We start from the raw sequence: 19,920 nt of genomic DNA, 5'->3' as shown, positions 1-19,920 counted from the left end.
GGCTACCTTTGTGTCCTCAGATATTGACGAGTGTGAAAACAACCCCGACATCTGTGACGGCGGCCAGTGTACCAACATTCCGGGGGAGTATCGCTGCCTCTGCTACGATGGCTTCATGGCGTCGATGGACATGAGAACATGCATCGGTGGGTAGCAGAAACCAATGATAGGTTTTTACTGTTCTTTATTCGTGCAGAGTGGAATATAATCATGTTGACCCCACCTTCCTTATCTCCTCAAACATGTCTCCCTCCCAACCTTGACTGTCTGTTTTTGGCCTCTGAGTCTCGCTCTTGCTGCCTGTGTGTACATGGGTGTAGGGACATCCACTGGAGTTCAGGAATCCTACCAGTGGTCACATCCCCCAAAAAGGAACGGTTCTCCCTCCCTCTACTGACCATAGCTCCTCAGTAGGGGCTGGGCCTTGACATCGCCCATCTCCTATGGGCCACCTTCGCTGGCTTGAGCTTGTGCAGTTCTTGCGCAAGTAACCACAGCTGCCATGAATCCATGAACGTGATAACCTCATTATGTGCAGAAGATCATGTCGCAGCACTCCTCTCCAACAAATGATTTGATACATGCATGAACACACACAAGCATAGAAAGAAGACTCTTTCAGTCTTGAAAATGCGAGCCATTTTGCCAGAACTAGAAAATCTGAGAAGGAAGCATTATTTCAGAAACCCTTAAAGACACACAGATACTGACCCTGCAAGACTGAATCTTCCAAGTGAACTGTATTTTAAATTTTGCCGACTCGTCACCGCCCTGTGCTAACATTCGGTTTAAAGGGTGGTTTTTTTTTAAAGTGCAGTGACGGTGATGGACAACAGTAACCCAATGATACAATGCGTTTTCCAGATGTGAACGAGTGTGACCTGAATCCCAACATCTGCATGTTTGGGGAGTGTGAGAACACAAAGGGCTCCTTCATTTGCCACTGCCAGCTGGGCTACTCAGTGAAGAAGGGGGCCACGGGATGCACAGGTAGGTTCGCACCCATGTCCTCCTGGCTTCGTCCTCAGAGAGGTTTCACGGGCTCATGTCATTCTGGCATTCAAACTCCCAGGACCCAGTCAACCAGGAAATGCCTGCCGGTGTGCTGAGAACTGGCTCTTAGCTAGGCCACGCATCGTCTCTGAGGTGCACCCTGCCTGAGCCACCCACTAGGGAGGAAGGAGCGGTGAGTCTGCCCTGCTTCTGGTGGATCTTGCAGCATCATTCAGTTGCTCAGCGTGGTTGCAGCTCAAGTGGAGGACCCATGTAAAGTGGGAAGTCAAAGCAGTGGTCCTCAGTCTTCCTGATGCTGCAGCCCTTTAATACAGCTCCTCACTCGTGCGGTGACCCCTCCCAACCAAAATTGTTCGTTGCTGCCCCGTAATTCTGATACTGTTATGAATCATAATATAAATATCTGTGTTTTCCAGTGTCTTAGGCGACTCTTATGAAAGGGTCATTCTAATGTCAAAGGAATCGTGAACCACAGGTTGAGAACCAGTGACTTAAAAGATCCAAAGTTCCATTTGATTTGCAATGTTAAAAGGATAACACATTCTAAGGTTCTATTTGGACTTTTACTGCCTTACTTCCATGGTTTCTCATCAACCAACCCCTCTCCAGTTACCTCTCTTTTTTTCCCCTCTGTTCACTCCTCTTCACCCCATGCATTTTATCTTCTGTCTCCTTTTTCACTGTTTAGTTTTATCTTTCATGTACAGATGGGACTAGAAAACGTCACTCGAGGTGCGAGCCACTTGTTTCTTTCTTTTTTTTTTTTTTTTTTTTTGGTTCTTTTTTTCGGAGCTGGGGACCGAACCCAGGGCCTTGCGCTTCCTAGGTAAGCGCTCTACCACTGAGCTAAATCCCCAGCCCCGAGCCACTTGTTTCTTGAATGCTCACTTTAAGGTCCCTGTATGGTATTTTGCTCGAGGCATCAGTAAGGAGCTCAGGCTATAGCAGACCCTTTAGCTGACCGTTCAGATAGAGGTAGATGATGAGGGCAGGTCTGTTGTGTGATCATTACTAAAAAAAAAAAAAAAAAAAAAAAAAGAGGATAGCAGCGAGAGTGTTTGCGGTATCTGTTCAGCAGTGGCGGCTTGTGGTCAGTGAGCTGTGAGGACATACAAATCACATGCTAGAAAGCATTGGGGCACCGAATCTACCTACTTTACATGAGTGTATATGTTATGTGTACATACATCCACACAGTTGTGTACTGCTTTGCAGTGGGGGTGGGGATACATTGCAAGAAATGGGTCCTTTGATGAGTTCAGCAACATGTTAACATCAAAACACATATTTATTCAAGCACAGCTGCATGTCTAGGCACTGTAAGCTTAGGGGACTGTTGTAATCTCATTGAACAAAATATCATTAGGTTGCACGTGACTGTACGCACCTGAATAGATCCCACATGTGTGTCTCTGTATAATTATTAAGAGAATAAACACATGCTGGAAAGCATTGGTCCTCTTCCACATCACATCCACAGAGAACATTCTTCACATATTCTCAGATAAGAAAGAAAAACAAAACAACAAAAGCATACACATAAGTGACAGTTTACAAAAACTCTACATAGATATGCACTATTGACCTGTGTGTACGGTACTGGAAATTAAACTTAGATGCTCACTCGTGCTCAGCAAGCACTGGACCACGGAATCCCATTATGGTAGTGACCTTTAAAATGAAGGGTGGCTCCTTTTTATTGTCATCCTCATCTTCGTGAAAAGTATGTGATAGATATTACCAGACGGGAGCAGCACAGCCTTTCTCAAAGTCTCTCCTGAATACGTATCTTCATGTTCTTCCCGCAGAGTTCTGTCTGGGCCTTTCTAATGTGGGGACTGACACTCAGATCCAGGGTCAACAACTTTCTCATTCCAGGAGGAAGTGGCTAGCAAGTTCCCATAACGAAGGGCCAGTTCGGTTATGATCATGAAGTTATAGACCTTAATGGAATAAAAAAGAACTGAAGACGAAAAGCAGTCTTAGTGCTTTCTCTGCAGTCTCGTGTTTATCCTAAATGGTTGTCTTTTCAGAAGCGACCTTGGAAGTAGAATTCAGCTCATGCCTCATCTTCTTCATGTCTTTCTTTCTCACCCTGGTTTCCCAGACGTGGACGAGTGTGAAATTGGCGCCCACAACTGCGACATGCATGCCTCGTGCCTGAATGTCCCTGGGAGCTTCAAATGCAGCTGCAGAGAAGGCTGGGTGGGAAATGGCATCAAATGCATTGGTGAGTTTGCAGACAAAGACCCTTCTGGAAAGGCCGGTGTCCTTACTGTTCTTTGCACGCTTATTAATCCACACACCTCCAGCAGGAACACGCTCCTGTCCACTTAGTCTCTTGTAAATCAAATCTACCTTTGGTCGTAGGGATCATTCCTGCCTGGGTGTTTCCTCAGGTTTAATATACATGGTCGAATTACAACAGGATGCTTTGGCCTCTGCCTCTTCATGCACGTTGCTCAGTAAAAATGATTGGATGTGCAGCCAGTGGTCTAAACAGCTGTACCATGAAAAAAAGACTGCTATGTTTCCCAGTCTTTACACAGTGTGGAGTGAAGTAAATGGAGAATGCAGAGGGGTCTCTCACGTGGCCTTGACATGGGAGTAAAGGAACAGTTCTTAGCAGATAGGATCGTTCTTGCAGGCAACGCTGAGTATTTTCTTGAATTCCAAGAAGTCTAGCTTGAAAAGAGAGAATAGGGAAATCTTTTCCCCGAGTGCTGGAATTCTTGAGCTGAAGCCTAACATTGTAGAGCCCCAAGGCAGAGGACTGGATTATACCCTGGGTGTCATTCACAGAGCTATTTAATATGCCCATGCTGTAGCAGCAAAGAATATTTCCAGGTGGTAACAATTACCCGGGTCAATTTAAAAAAAAAAAAAAAAGCAGTCTGAGCTAACCTCCCCATGATGAAGTTGCAGTAAAAGCTTATGGGCCCCACAGTAAGGATTAAAGCAGGAACCCTTAATATCTCTTACCAATAATGTGAATTAATTTGAATAAAACCTGCCTGTTCTGCCAAGTGTTTCATACTTGTCAAATATTTAAAGCCAGTTCACAGAGCGTGTATCATCATAGTTTCCAAATGACCTTGCTGTGTAACACCCTGAGTCGGCTTCCCCGGGTCTAATAGAAGCCCATTTCCTAGCCAGCCATCCCACTAGCATAATCTCATGACTTTCCATGCCTGTCCTCATTCCTGTCTTTTTCCCTGTCTCATAGGCCTGCTAGTTTGTTGTTGTTTTGTTTGGGGTTTTGAGGGGTTTTCTTGGTGTGTGTGTGTGTGTGTGTGTGCGTGCGTGTGCGTGTGCGTGTGCGTGTGCGTGTGCGTGTGTGTGTGTGTTCCTATTCATGTTCTTCATGCCAATCTGTCAGCTTGGCTACCTGTCACCTGACTGCCAGCCCCATGACAGGGTTACAGGGTTCAGGCACCTGTTCTCCTATACCCATTCCTCCTTTCCATTTTCATCCTGCGCTCAAGTCATTTGCTTCCCCTCCCCTTGCTCCCCCTACCTGCCCCATCCCCTCTCCTCCTCCTCCTCCTCCTCCCTCCTTCTGTCTCCTTCCCCCTCAATCCTCACCCCATCCCTCCTCTTCCTCTTCCCTCTCCCTGTCTTCCTCCATTCTCCCCTCTCCCTGGCCCATATTCCCTCCATGATCCTCCTGCAACTTATCCTTCAAATATTTAAAGTGGCAGAACCCTTAAGCCTCCTCTCACAATTTAACTCTTTAACTTTAGGAGCAACCCCGGGTTCTAAGTCGCCGCAGCATGTTCTGGCCTCAGCTTCCACTGCCCTGGCCCCTGTACTGTGCTTTCTTTGCCCCTCCAACTGCCACATCCTGTACTTTCCCTCTTTAGTGGCCCTGTGTGTGCTGCTGTCTAGGAGAAGCACTCTCCTCTCCTTCTATTCTTAGAGACCAGGCTTCCTCATCCTTGGAGAGGGAGTCTGAAGCTGATAAAAACTTGCTTCTTCAATAGACCTCCCTTGTCCCATGTGATCCAGATTAGGTTGTTTCTGTAACCTTCTTAATAGTACATAGAAAGACACACAATTCTTTCTTTTCTGTATTTGACATCCATCTTTTCCAATAACCCATTAGTTCCATGAGATCAAGAACTTTGTCTCTCTTCCCTTCTTTCAAAAGAAATTTAAAACTACGTGGTGACTCTCTCCTGTGGAAATCATTGTTACCTTAAGCAAATCCTCTCCCAGTGATCAAGGAACCAGTAGTAAAAGCCATGATACATGGAGGTTAGAGTGAAATCCAAGCCCAGTTTTCCTTAAATCCCTCCCACAACTCTCGAATCAGTAGCTGGGGCCACAGTTACGACGTGAACATTTTGGATTATGAACCTAAAATCTTAGGGACTTTGAGCAGTGCCCTTCCAGATAAACTAAGCCAGAGTCCATTTGGACTGGCTCGGAATCTCCACAAGCCAAACCCTTCCCGTGCATTAGACCGCACCACCTTCTCTCTGATCTTCTTGGTTGTGCCTGCTTGCCACACAGATCTGGATGAATGCTCGAATGGAACCCATCAGTGCAGCATAAACGCCCAGTGTGTCAACACCCCAGGCTCGTACCGATGTGCCTGCTCGGAGGGTTTCACGGGAGACGGCTTTACTTGCTCAGGTGAGTGACAGACCCGAGGTGTGCTCCCATGTGTTCAGCGCAGAACACCAAATGTGCTCTCCTTGTTTGAAGAAAACCATGAGAAGGATGAAATGATTGTTTCGGTGTTTATGCTTTACCTACAAATGGCCGCATACTTTTCTTTATCCATTAAACACAGACGCCTAAAAAGGCTTCCGTGACATTGGTGGGTGTTCTAAAGGAATGGTATATATCACCTCCTGTTGTGTTGATAACTGGCATTATCTATTACTGCTCTATAAAGTAATGGTCGGGAGAACGCAGGCTTTGGATAACCACCTGGGTCCACGGTATCTCCCGGCTTCCCCTGCTGGAAACTTCAGCACATGAGTGGCCTATGTGACTTCAGCTCTTCTTGTCTTAAAATAGCAGTACATTTTATCATTAAGTGGACAATCCTGGGGAACCTCTCAGTTCTTGAAGACAGGATGTGTAATGTGTCCTTCAAAGATAGGTTGTCAAAGCTGACTCTTCTCCTCCTCGGAGTTTCCACGGTTTTGAAAGGACCAAGAGCAAAGCACTTAGGAAACTTCAGAGTAAGAGGCTGTCCATACAGACTGCTATTTCACTCCTGCCCCTCCCCAGGGCTCAAGGGTGAAGTGCTGTCTCATTAAGGCATACATAAGACTAGGTCGTCCTTTCAGGCAAGAAAATTACCTATGCTTTATGAGCTGATCTTCAATCATACTTTAATTTCACTATTATAATACTAAATCTGTAATAATTCAGAGCTTGGAACTCATCAGAGTACAGAACTCATCAGTTTCAAGGTCCCCTTTTAAGAAAGTGTGTTTATTTGGTAGTCCTTCTCTTTAAAGCATTGGCTACTTTGTATTTCCTGGACTTTGTATGTGCCACTTTGTGTGTGTATCAAAGAAAGAATGGTTTTGATGGCAAACACATCTGGGGTTCAAAGGGACCCCTGCAGCTCTGTTGGCTGCTGGCGCCTGGCTGTGCCTGGTGAACTCAATGAAAGATGCATGCCAGGTAACAGCCACATCGCCTGGTAACACTGGTTCAGTAAACACTGGTTTCTCTCCTCCGTCTCTCTGCCGCTTCAGAGAATTAAGTAAATCATTTGCAAGGTCTGTGAAAAGTGTCTGCCTATGTAATTTTAATCAGATGTTAGGGATAAAAAGGAAACTTTGTTTCTATAGTGTCTCTAATTGTCTTTAAGCCCCTTCCCCTTAGGGAAGCCAGAAAGGTGCATGGCTGTGCTTCCAAATGAATGAACAGAATTCCAGAGCTCTTGGTCATGTCAACTAATATTGTTTTAATACTGATTTATCAATGGGCATGAAGGAGAAGTGAAAGAAACCTTATCAATATATATTCTAGCTGAGTGTTCTGAATGCAAGCTATGGCTCTCTGATCTCAGGCCACACATCCCAACTCTAGTGAACGGAGTCAACCGTTGCTTCAGGCTGATGGACACAAGCTCCAGCCACTAAAACCAATTTCATCAGGGGGAAAAAAACATGTGGCAAGACTTGGAACTTAACAGAGATGTCTTTTTATTCTGCAGACGTTGATGAGTGCGCGGAAAACATAAACCTTTGTGAGAATGGCCAGTGCCTGAACGTCCCGGGAGCTTACCGCTGCGAATGTGAGATGGGCTTCACCCCAGCCTCAGACAGCAGGTCCTGCCAAGGTGGGTCACCACGCTTCCAATTCACTTTCCAGTTGGATCAGCTACATCGAAGGAAACCAGGAGACCTGGAACGGGCTTCACCTGGAAGCAGAAACAGCAGCACATGCTGCACATATAAAAGCTACTCGTTTAAGCATGGATTGTTTTGTGGAATGAGTAGTGAGGAAGCTGGCTTTCATCTCTTAGGAAATTTTTCTGGCCAAAAACCAATAGTTGGAAGTTTGGCTCCAATTCCTCCTCCTCTTCCTCCTCATCTCTTCCTCCTCTTCTTTCTCCTTCTCTTCCTTCTCCTCTTCCTCCTCCTTACCCTCCTCTTCTTCTTTCTCTCCCTCCACCCCTCCTCCTCTCCATTCCAAACAACTTCCTTTTTTCCTTTTGTTTCACTCAATGAATGACATGTGACACACCGCTCCGTTTTTAAGTGGCAATCAATTATTGCCTGCTTTGGCTGTCAGTGTTTATCACACTCAGCAAAGTCTAAGTAGCTCGTTTATGGCATTTCCTTTCATGTTTGAGTCTGCCGCGTGTATGCCCGAGACTAGGACCCTCACACATCCATCAAGGACTCGTTGACTTCTGCTCAGGAGTAAAGCAAAACAAATCCTCTCTCTTTCCTAAAAATGGCGCTTCATGTCCAAAATGCTCTCTGTCCAAGGGAGAAAAACTGGATTCTCTCCCTCCAGTTAGAGATTTGATTCACATTGCACGTCGTTTGGGCCATCAACATGCGATAGGAAATACAACAGGAACGAAGAAGGAAAAAAGTTAGTTTTGTTGAGAGACCATGGAGCTTCAAAAAAATCTGTCAGTCACACAAACCCTAAAAAAATAAAAACATAAGTGACCCTCTTAGCTCCAACTTGGGCTCCTCCTTCTCTCCCGCCCCCCTTAAGTTAACAACAGGGCAAAGGTGTTAAACTGAAACAGATCTGAGGCCGTTCCTCTATCACAGTGTGGAGGGAATGGCAGACGAATGCATCATCAGTATTAACCAAACGCCAACTGTACTGGGGAGGCCCAAAGCCAAGCTGAGCCCTGCCCCACCCTCAAAAGTGGGCCGTAAGAGAAACCATTGCCTTAGACGCAGTGAGGAGTACATCACCATCTGGCAGTGTGGATTGCCTCTGTGCATGTGGTAGATAGAGGACACGGGGAAGAAGGCAGTCTTTCCTCATTTGTTAGCAACACATTCTGTATCTTTTGGATTTTTGGGTACCGTACCCTACCCTTATACAGATGCCCCATTAGGAGAAATGGGATGCTTTTGATAAAGCTCATTGGAGAGCGAAGTGTGTGCTTGAAAAGAAGACCCCATCTCTCCACCCACGACTACCAACAGTTTTGTTGCAACCTTCATGAGGAATTCATTGCTCTCTCTCCTTAGACGACAGCTTTCTTGTCCCAGCAAAGGACAGGATACACCTGAATATAAGCTGAACATAGAACACAACTTGAACGGCACCTTTTAAACCTAAGATAGTTGGAATAAATCAGTGTAACGATTTTAAATGACTAGAAGATCCTTTTAAGATACAACTGTTTCAAAATAGCAATTTGAAATGGCCTGTCTATGGAGCTTGAAGAATGGCCCAGCAAGTAAAGGTGCTTGCCTACAAGGCTGATGGCGTGAGGTCTGTCCATGGGACCCACCTGGTGAACAGAGAGCTGATTTCCACAAGCTCTGACATGCACACACATGTGCATGCACAACACACATGTGGGTGCGCGTGCACGCATGCACACACACACACATATACATCTGCACAGACACTCTAAATAAATAATGTAATATTTAAAATCATTTAAAAAGAATCATTTCCTTAAAAAAGAACGACTTTTCTCATCTAGCCTAAAATGTCAGGGGTGGGCTACCTCCTCTCAATTATTGGGCAGTTTACATATGAAACTCTCAACCCTCTTTTGAGTGTGAACACATTATTTCTACAGCTCAGTGTCTACTCCATATTGTGCCTTTGTTTACACATGCATGTAAGAGTGATAACCTCATATGTATTGCCCTTGGGCTTCAGCCTCATGAAATAGCTTTATTAGCTGAATTTCTGGCTTTAGTAGAAATAGACATTTTGGATTTCTCGCTCTGATTACATGGATATGTGTGTTGTGGAGTAGGGTGGTGTGTGTGCCTGGGAGTGTGGGTGCCCATGGAGCCCAGAAGAGGGACTCGAACCTCTGAAGCCAGATTTACAGGTGGTTGTGAGTCGCTCAGGGTGGCTGCTAGGAAGCGAACTCAGGTCCTCTGGAAGAGCAGTGCAGCCCTAACTGCTGAGCCACCTCTTCAGATCGTTAGCAGAGGTATTTTAATAAAATATGTAGACATTTATGGGTAGTGAACCGAACTGGGTTGTATCATGGCATAAGGAACAGTATTCTTCTCTAAGTGTTTATAAACGATTTTGTGGTAATATGTCAGATTACAAAATAAAATAAAAACTTAAAAAGTGTTAGACATTTCACCAATATCTTTAATATCTAGTGTTACTGAATTTCATATTTCGATTTGCCAACTACAAAATGTGTGCGTTTGCCCTCATTATGTAAAACCTTTTGTTGTTTTTGCTTTTTAAAGCTTCACTCACTTGACGAGTTTGCATTTAACTCTTGTACTTTGCTAATACTGCCTAAGCCGGTTCTTCCTATTTGAGTATGTCATAATCTAGACAGTTACAATATTAGACGCGCAGGTCTGGGGCGCAGCTCAGTGGGGAAGCACTTGCACATGTGAGACTCTCTGTTAGGTCCCTAACACTGCAGAAGGGGGGAAAGCATGAGAAACCCATTGAGTCAAAATAGTTACCTGTTGTATATCTTTCTTATCCCATGGATAAGACATATTTACCATTTATACTATTTATCCGGGGGGTGGGGAATGACAGAGAAAAACGTGACTGCTCATAAATATCTGAGAATTTAGAAAACTTCATTGTTACATATAAAAAACTTTAAAAAAATTTTTTTTGTCTTCAGATATTGACGAATGCTCCTTCCAAAATATCTGCGTCTTCGGGACATGCAACAATCTGCCCGGGATGTTTCACTGCATCTGTGACGATGGTTACGAACTGGACAGAACAGGAGGCAACTGCACAGGTAATGTCAGCGAGGACCTACTGTGTGCTCTCTGTGTTTGGCACTGGCATTCCACACTAAAGATAAGCTCCTCAAAGCTTTCTTGAGTCGTCTGTACCTTGGGCCGTGCATATTCCCGAAAGAAAAAAGTGCACCCTGGTACACTCACTCTCTACTCTGAAACAGTCTTGTGTTTAGAGAAGCAACTTCATCATTCAAAACAAAAATAGCAATTGTGTGTGTGTGTGTGTGTGTGTGTGTGTGTGTGTGTGAACTTTTACTTCTATAGCATGTTTTTTTTTTTTTTAATTTACTGTAGACAACCTTGCAAATGAAAGCCATCACATGCCAAAATTGACTAGAACCATGGTGGGTGCCTCTCAGTGAGCGTCCATTGGGCTGAAGAGGCTCTGAACCTGTGGAGCTTCTCACTGGACTCTCCTCTCTCTTTTTTTAAGCACATAATTCTTCTTCCTCATAATTGAAACTTTTGCTTATCACTTACATAATAGGATATTAAATGACATTGTTGAAAATATCGTAATTTTCTGAGTTCCAGGACTTTCTTCATAGTGAGCCAGGACTATAGAGTATAATACCAGTTTCTACCCCCTAATTTCTGCAAATGCACACACACACACACACACACACACAGAGAGAGAGAGGGGGGGAGGAGAGGACAGAGACAGAGAGAGACAGAGACAGAGAAACAGACAGAGACAGAGATGCACCACGCATGTATTCACCATGCACACAGAAAAGCCTTACCATTAGACATCCTATTTTGAGTTTATGGCGAATCTTAATCGCCACTTAGCTGAGTCCTTCACAATGACCTTTAGTAACTTGGGAAAGTGGTCCACTCAGTTCCTTGGATTAGCGCTTTTTATATCAAAGTAAAGATGTTAACACGGGCATCTTAAATGTTCACAGATATTGACGAGTGCGCAGATCCCATAAACTGTGTCAATGGCCTATGCGTGAACACACCTGGTCGCTATGAGTGTAACTGCCCGCCTGACTTTCAGCTGAACCCCACTGGTGTGGGCTGCGTTGGTAAGTGAAAGTTAAATGAAATGAATAGGATCACATAAAATTGAATATTTAAACTCTGTTGACAATGATTTATATAATATGTATCTGTCATTTAAAGATATGTATGTATATGTATTTAAAGATAAACAGCCTGTTCCCTTAAGAAACACTCTAGATGATTCCAAGTAATTACAAAGGACAATTTCGAGTACAAAACCAAGAAAGGAGGTAGTAAATATTTACGTGAGTAATGACTAAGTCCTTACTAAAATAATCAATGATTTTTCTCAGTATAGAGTTGCTCTTCTATAAACCCTATTTTAAAATTATTTTAAAACAATACAAAGGATCCACTGATTGCAGATAATAAAGGACAACAATCTTTACTTCTGAAGAACTTATGAACCATAAGTTTCATATGCCAAAGATATTAACACACTGACTCTTTCACAGATATGTGTAAGATTTGTGGTGATACAGAGTAAGAAACCAATTTAATAAACTGTGCAGGTTTTTAAAAATGCAATCCAGGCTATCAGGAAGCTGAGGCAGGAGGATTGTGCATTAGAGTCCAGCCCGTACTGCAGGGTATAACCTTATCTCCAAACAAGTAAGAATTATAAGCACTTGGACATCATAGAGCCCATACACAGTTTGTCCACAGAGCACATGATTAGACACTAGCTCTCAGACATATGACAGAAATGTCATTTATTGAAATTTTAAACGAACACATTAAAGATCGTTTTTATGAGAGCACATGCAAAAGCTGCTAGCAGGTCATTTGAATGGTCCAGCAGGAAAAGCAAAACAGGAGTGGAGAATGAAGATTTGAAAAGGGAAAAAAGAAAGGAAGGAATGTTGAATGAATCCAAACCCAAAAGGGAAGGGACGAGGAGTTAACTCGTTCTCTGTACCCAAGATTTGGCAACAGAAACAAATGAAGTCTTAACAATGGGAAGCAGCCAGATGGCTGTGCTGTGTGTAGCCAGAAGTAAAAGGTACTTTGTGGACTCATAAAAGCTTTCAAAATACTCTGGTTGGGATGAGACCTCTTGGGGGTGGCCTGGCCCAAAACAGTTCTTCTGAAGAATTACTTTGGCTACAAAGGCAAAAACAGACTGGACTTGGGCCAGAGATGGAAACTGAGATATGGGTTAGGAAACCACTGCAATAATCTAGGTTTTAAAAGATGCTGATAACTGGAAATCAGGCTAAGGGGAAAAGGCAGCGGTGACGTCAGTTGCGAGATGCATCTTGACGATAGAGTTATCAAGCCTTATTATTTCTGGTGTCACGGGGGAATGAGAGTAAAGGATTAGAAATGGCAGCAAGGCTGGACAGCTGAAAAAAGTGGAAAGTTCCATCGCTTGAAAGCCCCTAAGACTGGTGAACAGAGGGAGGAGTATCCAGTTTGGTTGCTGGGCATGTTGACTTGGAAATAACTAATAAAGAAATAGGCAGAAAGGTTTAGAACTCAAAGAAAGGTGAGAGAATGTTGACCTTGAGGGCACAGATTTGGGGGCGGGGGAGCACCATCTAAAGCCAGCGTTCAAGATGGTAACTATAAATAGAGACAAGGAGTCTTCAGAGAGATGTAGTTTGGCAAACTCTGAAGAATCTGCAAATGTCGCAGTGAAGATTGAAGTAAAACCAGCAGAGGATGCAGGTGAAAGGTCTTGTTACTATGTTACAGACTTGGTTACATTTGTATGTCTCTGAGACCCGTCTGTATTTCTTCACAAACTCATGAAGCAGATTACTAACCCCCCAGTTTCTCTTCTATTCGCCCTGCTTGAAATGTCCAGAGGGCCCCCAAAGAAGAACTGCCTCGCTGTCTTGTTTAGAGCGCGAATTTATGGACATCTGTCTGTGTTTTCTAGTGACTGCTGCTTGTTACTGTCTCTTATGGCTGACTTGATCATTCGAGGTTTAAAAGCCGAAGTTTATAGCGAGAGATTGCACTGTGCTAGCAGTTAGGATGCGCCTTCCCTGTCAGCATGCAGAACCTTGAACTTTGTCCTTTGCATGTCTTCGTGAGGATTTCTCCCCACGGTGGGGACCACTTTAAGCTCTTCTGTTGCTCCTCTGCAGACAACCGAGTGGGCAACTGTTACCTGAAGTTTGGTCCTCGAGGAGATGGGAGTCTGTCCTGCAACACAGAGGTCGGCGTGGGTGTCAGTCGCTCCTCCTGCTGCTGCTCCCTGGGGAAGGCCTGGGGAAACCCCTGTGAGACGTGCCCCCCTGTAAACAGCAGTAAGTATGGCAGGAAGAGGAAGGAAACTTCTGTTCCGGGATCTAGAAACAAGTTGCTATTGTATTCCAGGACTGTGGGCCATGGGAGGGGTGGCCTTGGACTATTGTCAATGCTTATGCTGAAATCAGTCAAGAGTGTTTTATAGAAAAGGAATTTGTTTCTGTCCTTCCTGTTTTTTTCCGTTATGTTTTTCTTATTTTTTTTTAAATCTTAACCACAATCCAATCTGAATGGCCATAATACCGATTATGCGTGGTATCGCAGATGAAGGCTGTTCCCAGTCCTTCTTGGAGGTTATTAGTTCAGGTTCATAAATGGAGTGTATCCTGAAGTCAGTCACAGAGCACTTTAAAAGAAACCATGTGTTCCGACATGTACAGGACCCAGACCTTTGTACCACAGACTCCTGGCATTTTTTTTTATTTACTTGCCAAAATATTTGTGATATGAATTATCTAAAGGGAAATGCTTTTTTAGAAAAAACAAACTAAACAGACAAATGGCTTTTTTTACCCTACTGCCTGTCATTGAAGTAATGCTATTTTGGAATAAAAGATGATGCACATTATCGAAAATGCGTTTAAAGGGACACAAAGAAAAATACAGACACCCCTGAGGCTGTGTGATTTGAGCTTGGAAGTGATTGTCTCTACCGCCTGGATCCAGGAATCAAACCTTTTGTTTTCCATTGTTTTGCAGCTGAGTACTATACGCTGTGTCCTGGTGGGGAAGGCTTTAGGCCGAACCCCATCACGATCATCTTAGAAGGTAAGTTCATCGCCAGATGCCATGTAGACTTAAATAAGCAACAGCCTAGTTAGAGGGACCTGGGGCGAAAGTTAGTGGGAAGCTATGCCAGAAGGATTCATGTACCCAACTGCAGGTAGGCAGCCTGTCACACACATGCTAAGCAAGAGTTTTACCAAGAAGTAGCCATCCATTCCAGCATCTGGTGTTCAGTTGCTGTGCAGAGAAAACCTTGTTACATTGTCCCCAGCAAATTACCCACAGCTTGCTTTGATTACTCTCCTCAGAAAACAGCAGGCCTGCAACAAAGGCAAGAAAATCACAGTCTGAATAAACCCAGCACCGAAGGGCATTCATTCCTTTAGGTGTGCAGATGCCTGTGGTCCACACAGGATGTCACGTTTGAAAGTTGCGATATTGACTCTTTGGTCATAGATTTTTATCGTTGATGGACTGTCTCCTCTTGTAGACATTGACGAATGTCAGGAGTTACCAGGGCTCTGCCAGGGTGGAAACTGTATCAACACTTTCGGGAGCTTCCAGTGTGAGTGTCCACAGGGTTACTACCTCAGTGAAGAAACCCGCATCTGTGAAGGTGAGGAAGCCTGGGCTGTCCCCTACCACAGTGTCTCCCCTCCTGGTCCTGCAGCCTTCAGGAGGGATCTGTTGAGACTGTTAATAGCTTTTCTTTTTTTCTTCTGGAGCATTTGTACAGTGATAAATCCAATCTGTGGCTCATTTGCAATGATTTACAGAAAATTTTTTCCGAGTAAAATGACTGATGAAAATAGAATTATATATGAAGTAGTAGACGCTGACAATAATTTTAAGTAGCAACAGGTAAACTTAAATGTGAATGTAAGTTAATATTTGTCGCTAATTTCTAAATGTTGGATATAATATAAAGAAGTTGGAATGTCGTACAGATTCTTTCCCCACCCCCCAGCCCTTGCCACATGCCAGTTATAATTTTATTTTTAGGTGACTGTTGTTCCCTCAAGTTCTGGCTGGCATCAATATAGCATCAGTGTTTTGTGTGGGATGAGAGGCTGCCTGGAAAGCTGAATGTTAAGAATGTTCATTGTTGCTGCCATTACATCCCTTAGTTTTGAACTTGTTAGTCAAATGCATCTGAAAGAAAAGTGATTTAGTAAGGGAAAGACCCAGTAGCTACCCTGCAGCGAGACCCAGTGAGAGGCTTGTACTTTGAAAGGAGGATCTCATAGCCTGCATTCAGTTTAAAGTTGCTGTTAAAATTTAATTCAAATGGCATAGGGATGGGGGGAGGGGCAGACTTCAAAGAAATTCCTCTTGGAGAATGTGGATTTCCACAAATGTCTACAGGCATGAGGCAAATTTGTAATTCATTTGCCTCTTTGGTCTGTTTTTGTAATCCATAGTATTTTTAGGGTTAGGAGCTTTTTATCTTTGTCTTAAATGTGTGGCATGTAAATGTAAGCACGTTGTTTGGGGTATTTTTTTTATTTCTGAATCTTATAAACGTGAAATTAGGGAGTCACCTGTAATCTGTTTAGTAAGCTACCCTGTATAAATCCGCAGAGCCATCTTAGCTCACAGACATTCTTGCCTGTTGTAGATATTGATGAGTGCTTCGCCCATCCCGGCGTGTGCGGACCTGGAACCTGCTACAACACTCTGGGGAATTACACTTGCATTTGCCCGCCCGAGTACATGCAAGTCAACGGAGGACACAACTGCATGGGTCAGTAGCCCTCACTGGGCCTGAGTCCAGGTTGCTGGCTTTGCACCTGTGGCACTTCCTTCTCAGAATTGCTGGTCCAGAAAGTTTGGAAACTAAGTCTTTATGAATGAGGAAGCATTTCAGAGTCCTGTGAACTGCTGCCCTGTAAATCTAAAAAAAAAAAAAAAAAAAAAAAACAAAAACAAAAACAAAAACAAAAACAAAAACAAAAACAAAACAAAAACAAAAAACAAAAAAAAAAACAAAACCCAAAGCATCAAGCTTTAAAGAGTAACAGATCTCAGACAATTCTGATTCTCTGTGTTTGTAAAAATGCATCTGTGTAGATGAGAGGGCATTTAAATGTCAACAGTTACCTCCTTTTCCAATCCAATTAATGAATGAATATCTTTTTCAATTAAGTGGATGTTTAGTAGAGAAGGCAAAACGTGACAAAACGTTGTCACCTGTGAAAAATGATCCGTAAAATGCCTTGCCTAAAAGCAGGAGATGTCCCATCTGAAAACAAGGAGCCTAATAGATGTTTTCCAGAATTGTATCACTCAGGAAAGCTGACTGAGAACAAGTTGGCCGCCTCCCTGACCAATTTCTCTCCATGTAGACATGAGGAAAAGCTTTTGCTACAGAAGCTACAACGGGACCACTTGTGAAAACGAGTTGCCTTTTAATGTGACAAAGAGGATGTGCTGCTGCACGTACAACGTCGGCAAGGCCTGGAACAAACCTTGTGAGCCATGCCCTACGCCGGGGACAGGTAAGCAAGCGCACAGCTCACGCTCTGCTGAAAGATCCGTCAGTGACACCGTAACAGTGGGTGCGTACTGCAGCCAGAGATGCTCTCAGTCCCAGAGAGACTCAAAAGGCTTGATTTCCCAAATGACATGACACACTTTGAGAGCCCAACAGTAACTCCCGAGACATGTCCCATAATGTCCAAATCTTGAAAAGAGACATCATTGTTAAGAGTTTATAGCCTTGACCTATTTACAATCATTATCAAACAAGACTGGCCATTCATTCATTCAATCATACATACATACATACATACATACATACATACATACATACAAAATGAATTTATTAAGAAACTATTGTTTGTCACAGTGTTAAACATGGAAGGTATAATATTTTGGCAAAGTAACTTAAAAGCTACCAACTTCAATAGCAGTTGTTTCAATTAAATCTTGAAACATGTTAAAAACCTAATTTTTAATGAAACTTTGCTTGAAAATATATAAAAATATTTCATGAAAAAGCTGCCTACACCATCCCTTGAATGTGTTCCTTGTGCAGTTTTCCCCACAACACAGAAGGAAACTTTACATGACTACATTTTAAAATTATTTTATATTTCATGTGCATGGGTGTTTTCCTTTATGTATTTCTGTGCCTGGTGCCTGCAGAGGCCAGAAGGGGGCATCTAGAGTCACAGACGGCAGTGGTCTACCCTGTGGGTGCTGGGAGCTGAAGGCAGACGGACAGACAGTACCCTTTACCACTAAGGTCTGTCTCCAGCCCTGCAATGGGGGACTTTTCACTACCACAAAATCCACTGAAAGAAAAAGTGAGCCATCATGAAAGACAAGAATAGCAACCGCATACCTTTGAACTCCTCTTTTTTAGACCTTACATGGCCTAGAGAATGGTAATTTCTCATAGCTACAGACACCTAAAGTTGAACGAGAGGACAGATGAGAGGCTGATTGTGCAGGTGTCACCAAGTACTGACATGCATACACTCAAGCACTTCAGTTACGAGGAGGCTAGAATGAATTCAAGGAGAGACGTGTGGACAACTTTAACAAAATACCTGATGGGCCCTTCTCGGAGATGACAAATTTATTTTGGCTCACAGTTTCTGAAAGTCACAATCCAACATGCGAACAAAAGCCAAGCAAAGCAGTTGGATCCAGAGTAACAAGCTTAGAGCATGAGCTTGTGCCAAGGTGTGGACCAGGAGGCAGGAGACAAAGGCAGGAGCCCGAAGCAGGAGTGACCCCTAAAGACAGCCCCTCCTGGCTGACTTCCACCCAGCGTGCCCAACCTCTGAGTGCTCCGCAGCCTTAAAATGGCAGCTTTGACATAAAACCAGAGGCCAAGCGTTCATAGAGCGAGTCAGGCAGGGGCACTTAGATACACACCGAGGCAGCTTAGACAGATGTGTTTAGCCTTCCCTCGCCCATCTGTGCTCCGTAAGAGGGAGTGGGGGCATCCTTACCCTTCGAGATTGCAGAGCTCCAAAAGTCAAAGTCCAGGATTACTGGTTTGGAAAAATAAATGCCCTTTTCCTCTCAGTGAAAGGAAATGAAGGGCTTAGGCTTGGGAGACTGGTCTGAATGTACATCAAAGCCCTGACACTCGTGTTAACCCAAGCAGGGGATTTACTCCTCCTGATGACTCATCTGAGAGATGAGGTCATCAACAGCCCCAGGGGTTATTCCATGTGTGAGCCACGCTGTCTGATGAGCTGAGGGGATGGATGGATGGATGGATGGGTGGATGGATGGATGGATGGATGGATGGGTGGGTGGATGGATGGATGGGTGGGTGGATGGATGGATGGATGGATGGGTGGATGGATGGGTGGGTGGATGGATGGATGGGTGGATGGATGGATGGGTGGGTGGGTGGATGGATGGATGGGTGGATGGATGGGTGGATGGATGGATGGGTGGGTGGGTGGATGGATGGATGGATGGGTGGATGGATGGATGGATGGGTGGATGGATGGATGGGTGGGTGGGTGGATGGGTGGGTGGATGGCGAGATAGATAGATAGATAGAGTAAATAGATGCTATGGATGATAGATAAATGATTGATAGATACTAAATAGATGATAAAGTAAGATTTTAAATTATAGATAGACAATAGGTAGAGAGATGATAGAAGATATAGATAGATGATAGATAAATAGATAGATAGATAGATAGATAGATAGATAGATAGATAGATAGATAGATAAACACAGACTGACCTGAAAGCGGCCAGTCTGTTAGAAATCATTGAATCGAACAACTCTTCTATTGAAGGCATTAAGAGGCACAGTCTATACCCATTTTTACCACTATAGTGTCTTAACATCCATCGAAAACAGTTTGCTCCAAGTCACTGTCCCTTTAAGTTTCTGTTGATTTGGTGAATTATAGGTAAGATTAACCCTTATGATCTTTATTTCTTCTCATGACAAATTGTTTCTTTTTTTCTCAAATTTCACATTCCAGCCGTAGGTGTTGTTTGGAAAAGAACTAAAAGACAAAAATCTTGCCTCATTCGTGGGTCATCTCTGGCCTGTGTCTCCACTGTAAAACCTTTCCCACACACCTGAGCCTTGTGCAATCACAGCCTTTTTAAATTCATGGTTTATCAATAATTATATGTCACATACATAACTTGTATATTGTATAAATTGTATGTGGGTTCCAGGGCTCCCCCGCATGTTGTCAGGCTTGCCCAACAAGAGCCATCTCAGCAGCCCAGACTGAGCCCATCGTTAAAGCCTTTTTTAATCATAAGGGGTAAAAGAGTTTAATTGCTGAAGAAGTTTTGCCTTTTTAAATATATTGCTAGCCTTCTGTTACCAGGTCAATAAAGAGGTATTGATAGAGAGTGCCCAGACCGTCCCTTCACAGAAGCAGGCACTGTTATCAAATGCACATGATTACAATTTAAAACGGGCTGTAAATAATATAACAGTGTTCTTGTTGATAAAAATAATGGCATAAATATATCTTAAATGTGTCTGTTCC

General features: G+C 43.6%; 1 protein-coding gene across 1 annotated transcript in view; it reads left to right on the top strand.

The window, feature by feature from the left end:
* Fbn2 (fibrillin 2) overlaps positions 1–19,920 on the top strand; it is a 205,397-nt gene that overhangs the window by 143,140 nt on the left and 42,337 nt on the right. The window contains 12 exon segments of the mRNA NM_031826.2: positions 21–146; positions 865–990; positions 3,122–3,244; positions 5,530–5,652; positions 7,199–7,324; positions 10,310–10,432; positions 11,345–11,467; positions 13,541–13,702; positions 14,403–14,471; positions 14,920–15,045; positions 16,048–16,173; positions 16,775–16,927. Of these exon segments, the coding sequence (NP_114014.2) occupies positions 21–146; positions 865–990; positions 3,122–3,244; positions 5,530–5,652; positions 7,199–7,324; positions 10,310–10,432; positions 11,345–11,467; positions 13,541–13,702; positions 14,403–14,471; positions 14,920–15,045; positions 16,048–16,173; positions 16,775–16,927 (1,506 nt within the window).

Source organism: Rattus norvegicus, chromosome 18 (genome assembly GCF_021556685.1).
Source record: "Rattus norvegicus strain SHRSP/BbbUtx chromosome 18, alternate assembly SHRSP_T2T, whole genome shotgun sequence".
NCBI classification, from domain to species: Eukaryota; Metazoa; Chordata; class Mammalia; order Rodentia; family Muridae; genus Rattus; species Rattus norvegicus.
Note: the sequence above shows the minus strand (reverse complement) of the source record. Positions and strands in the feature narration are given on the sequence as shown.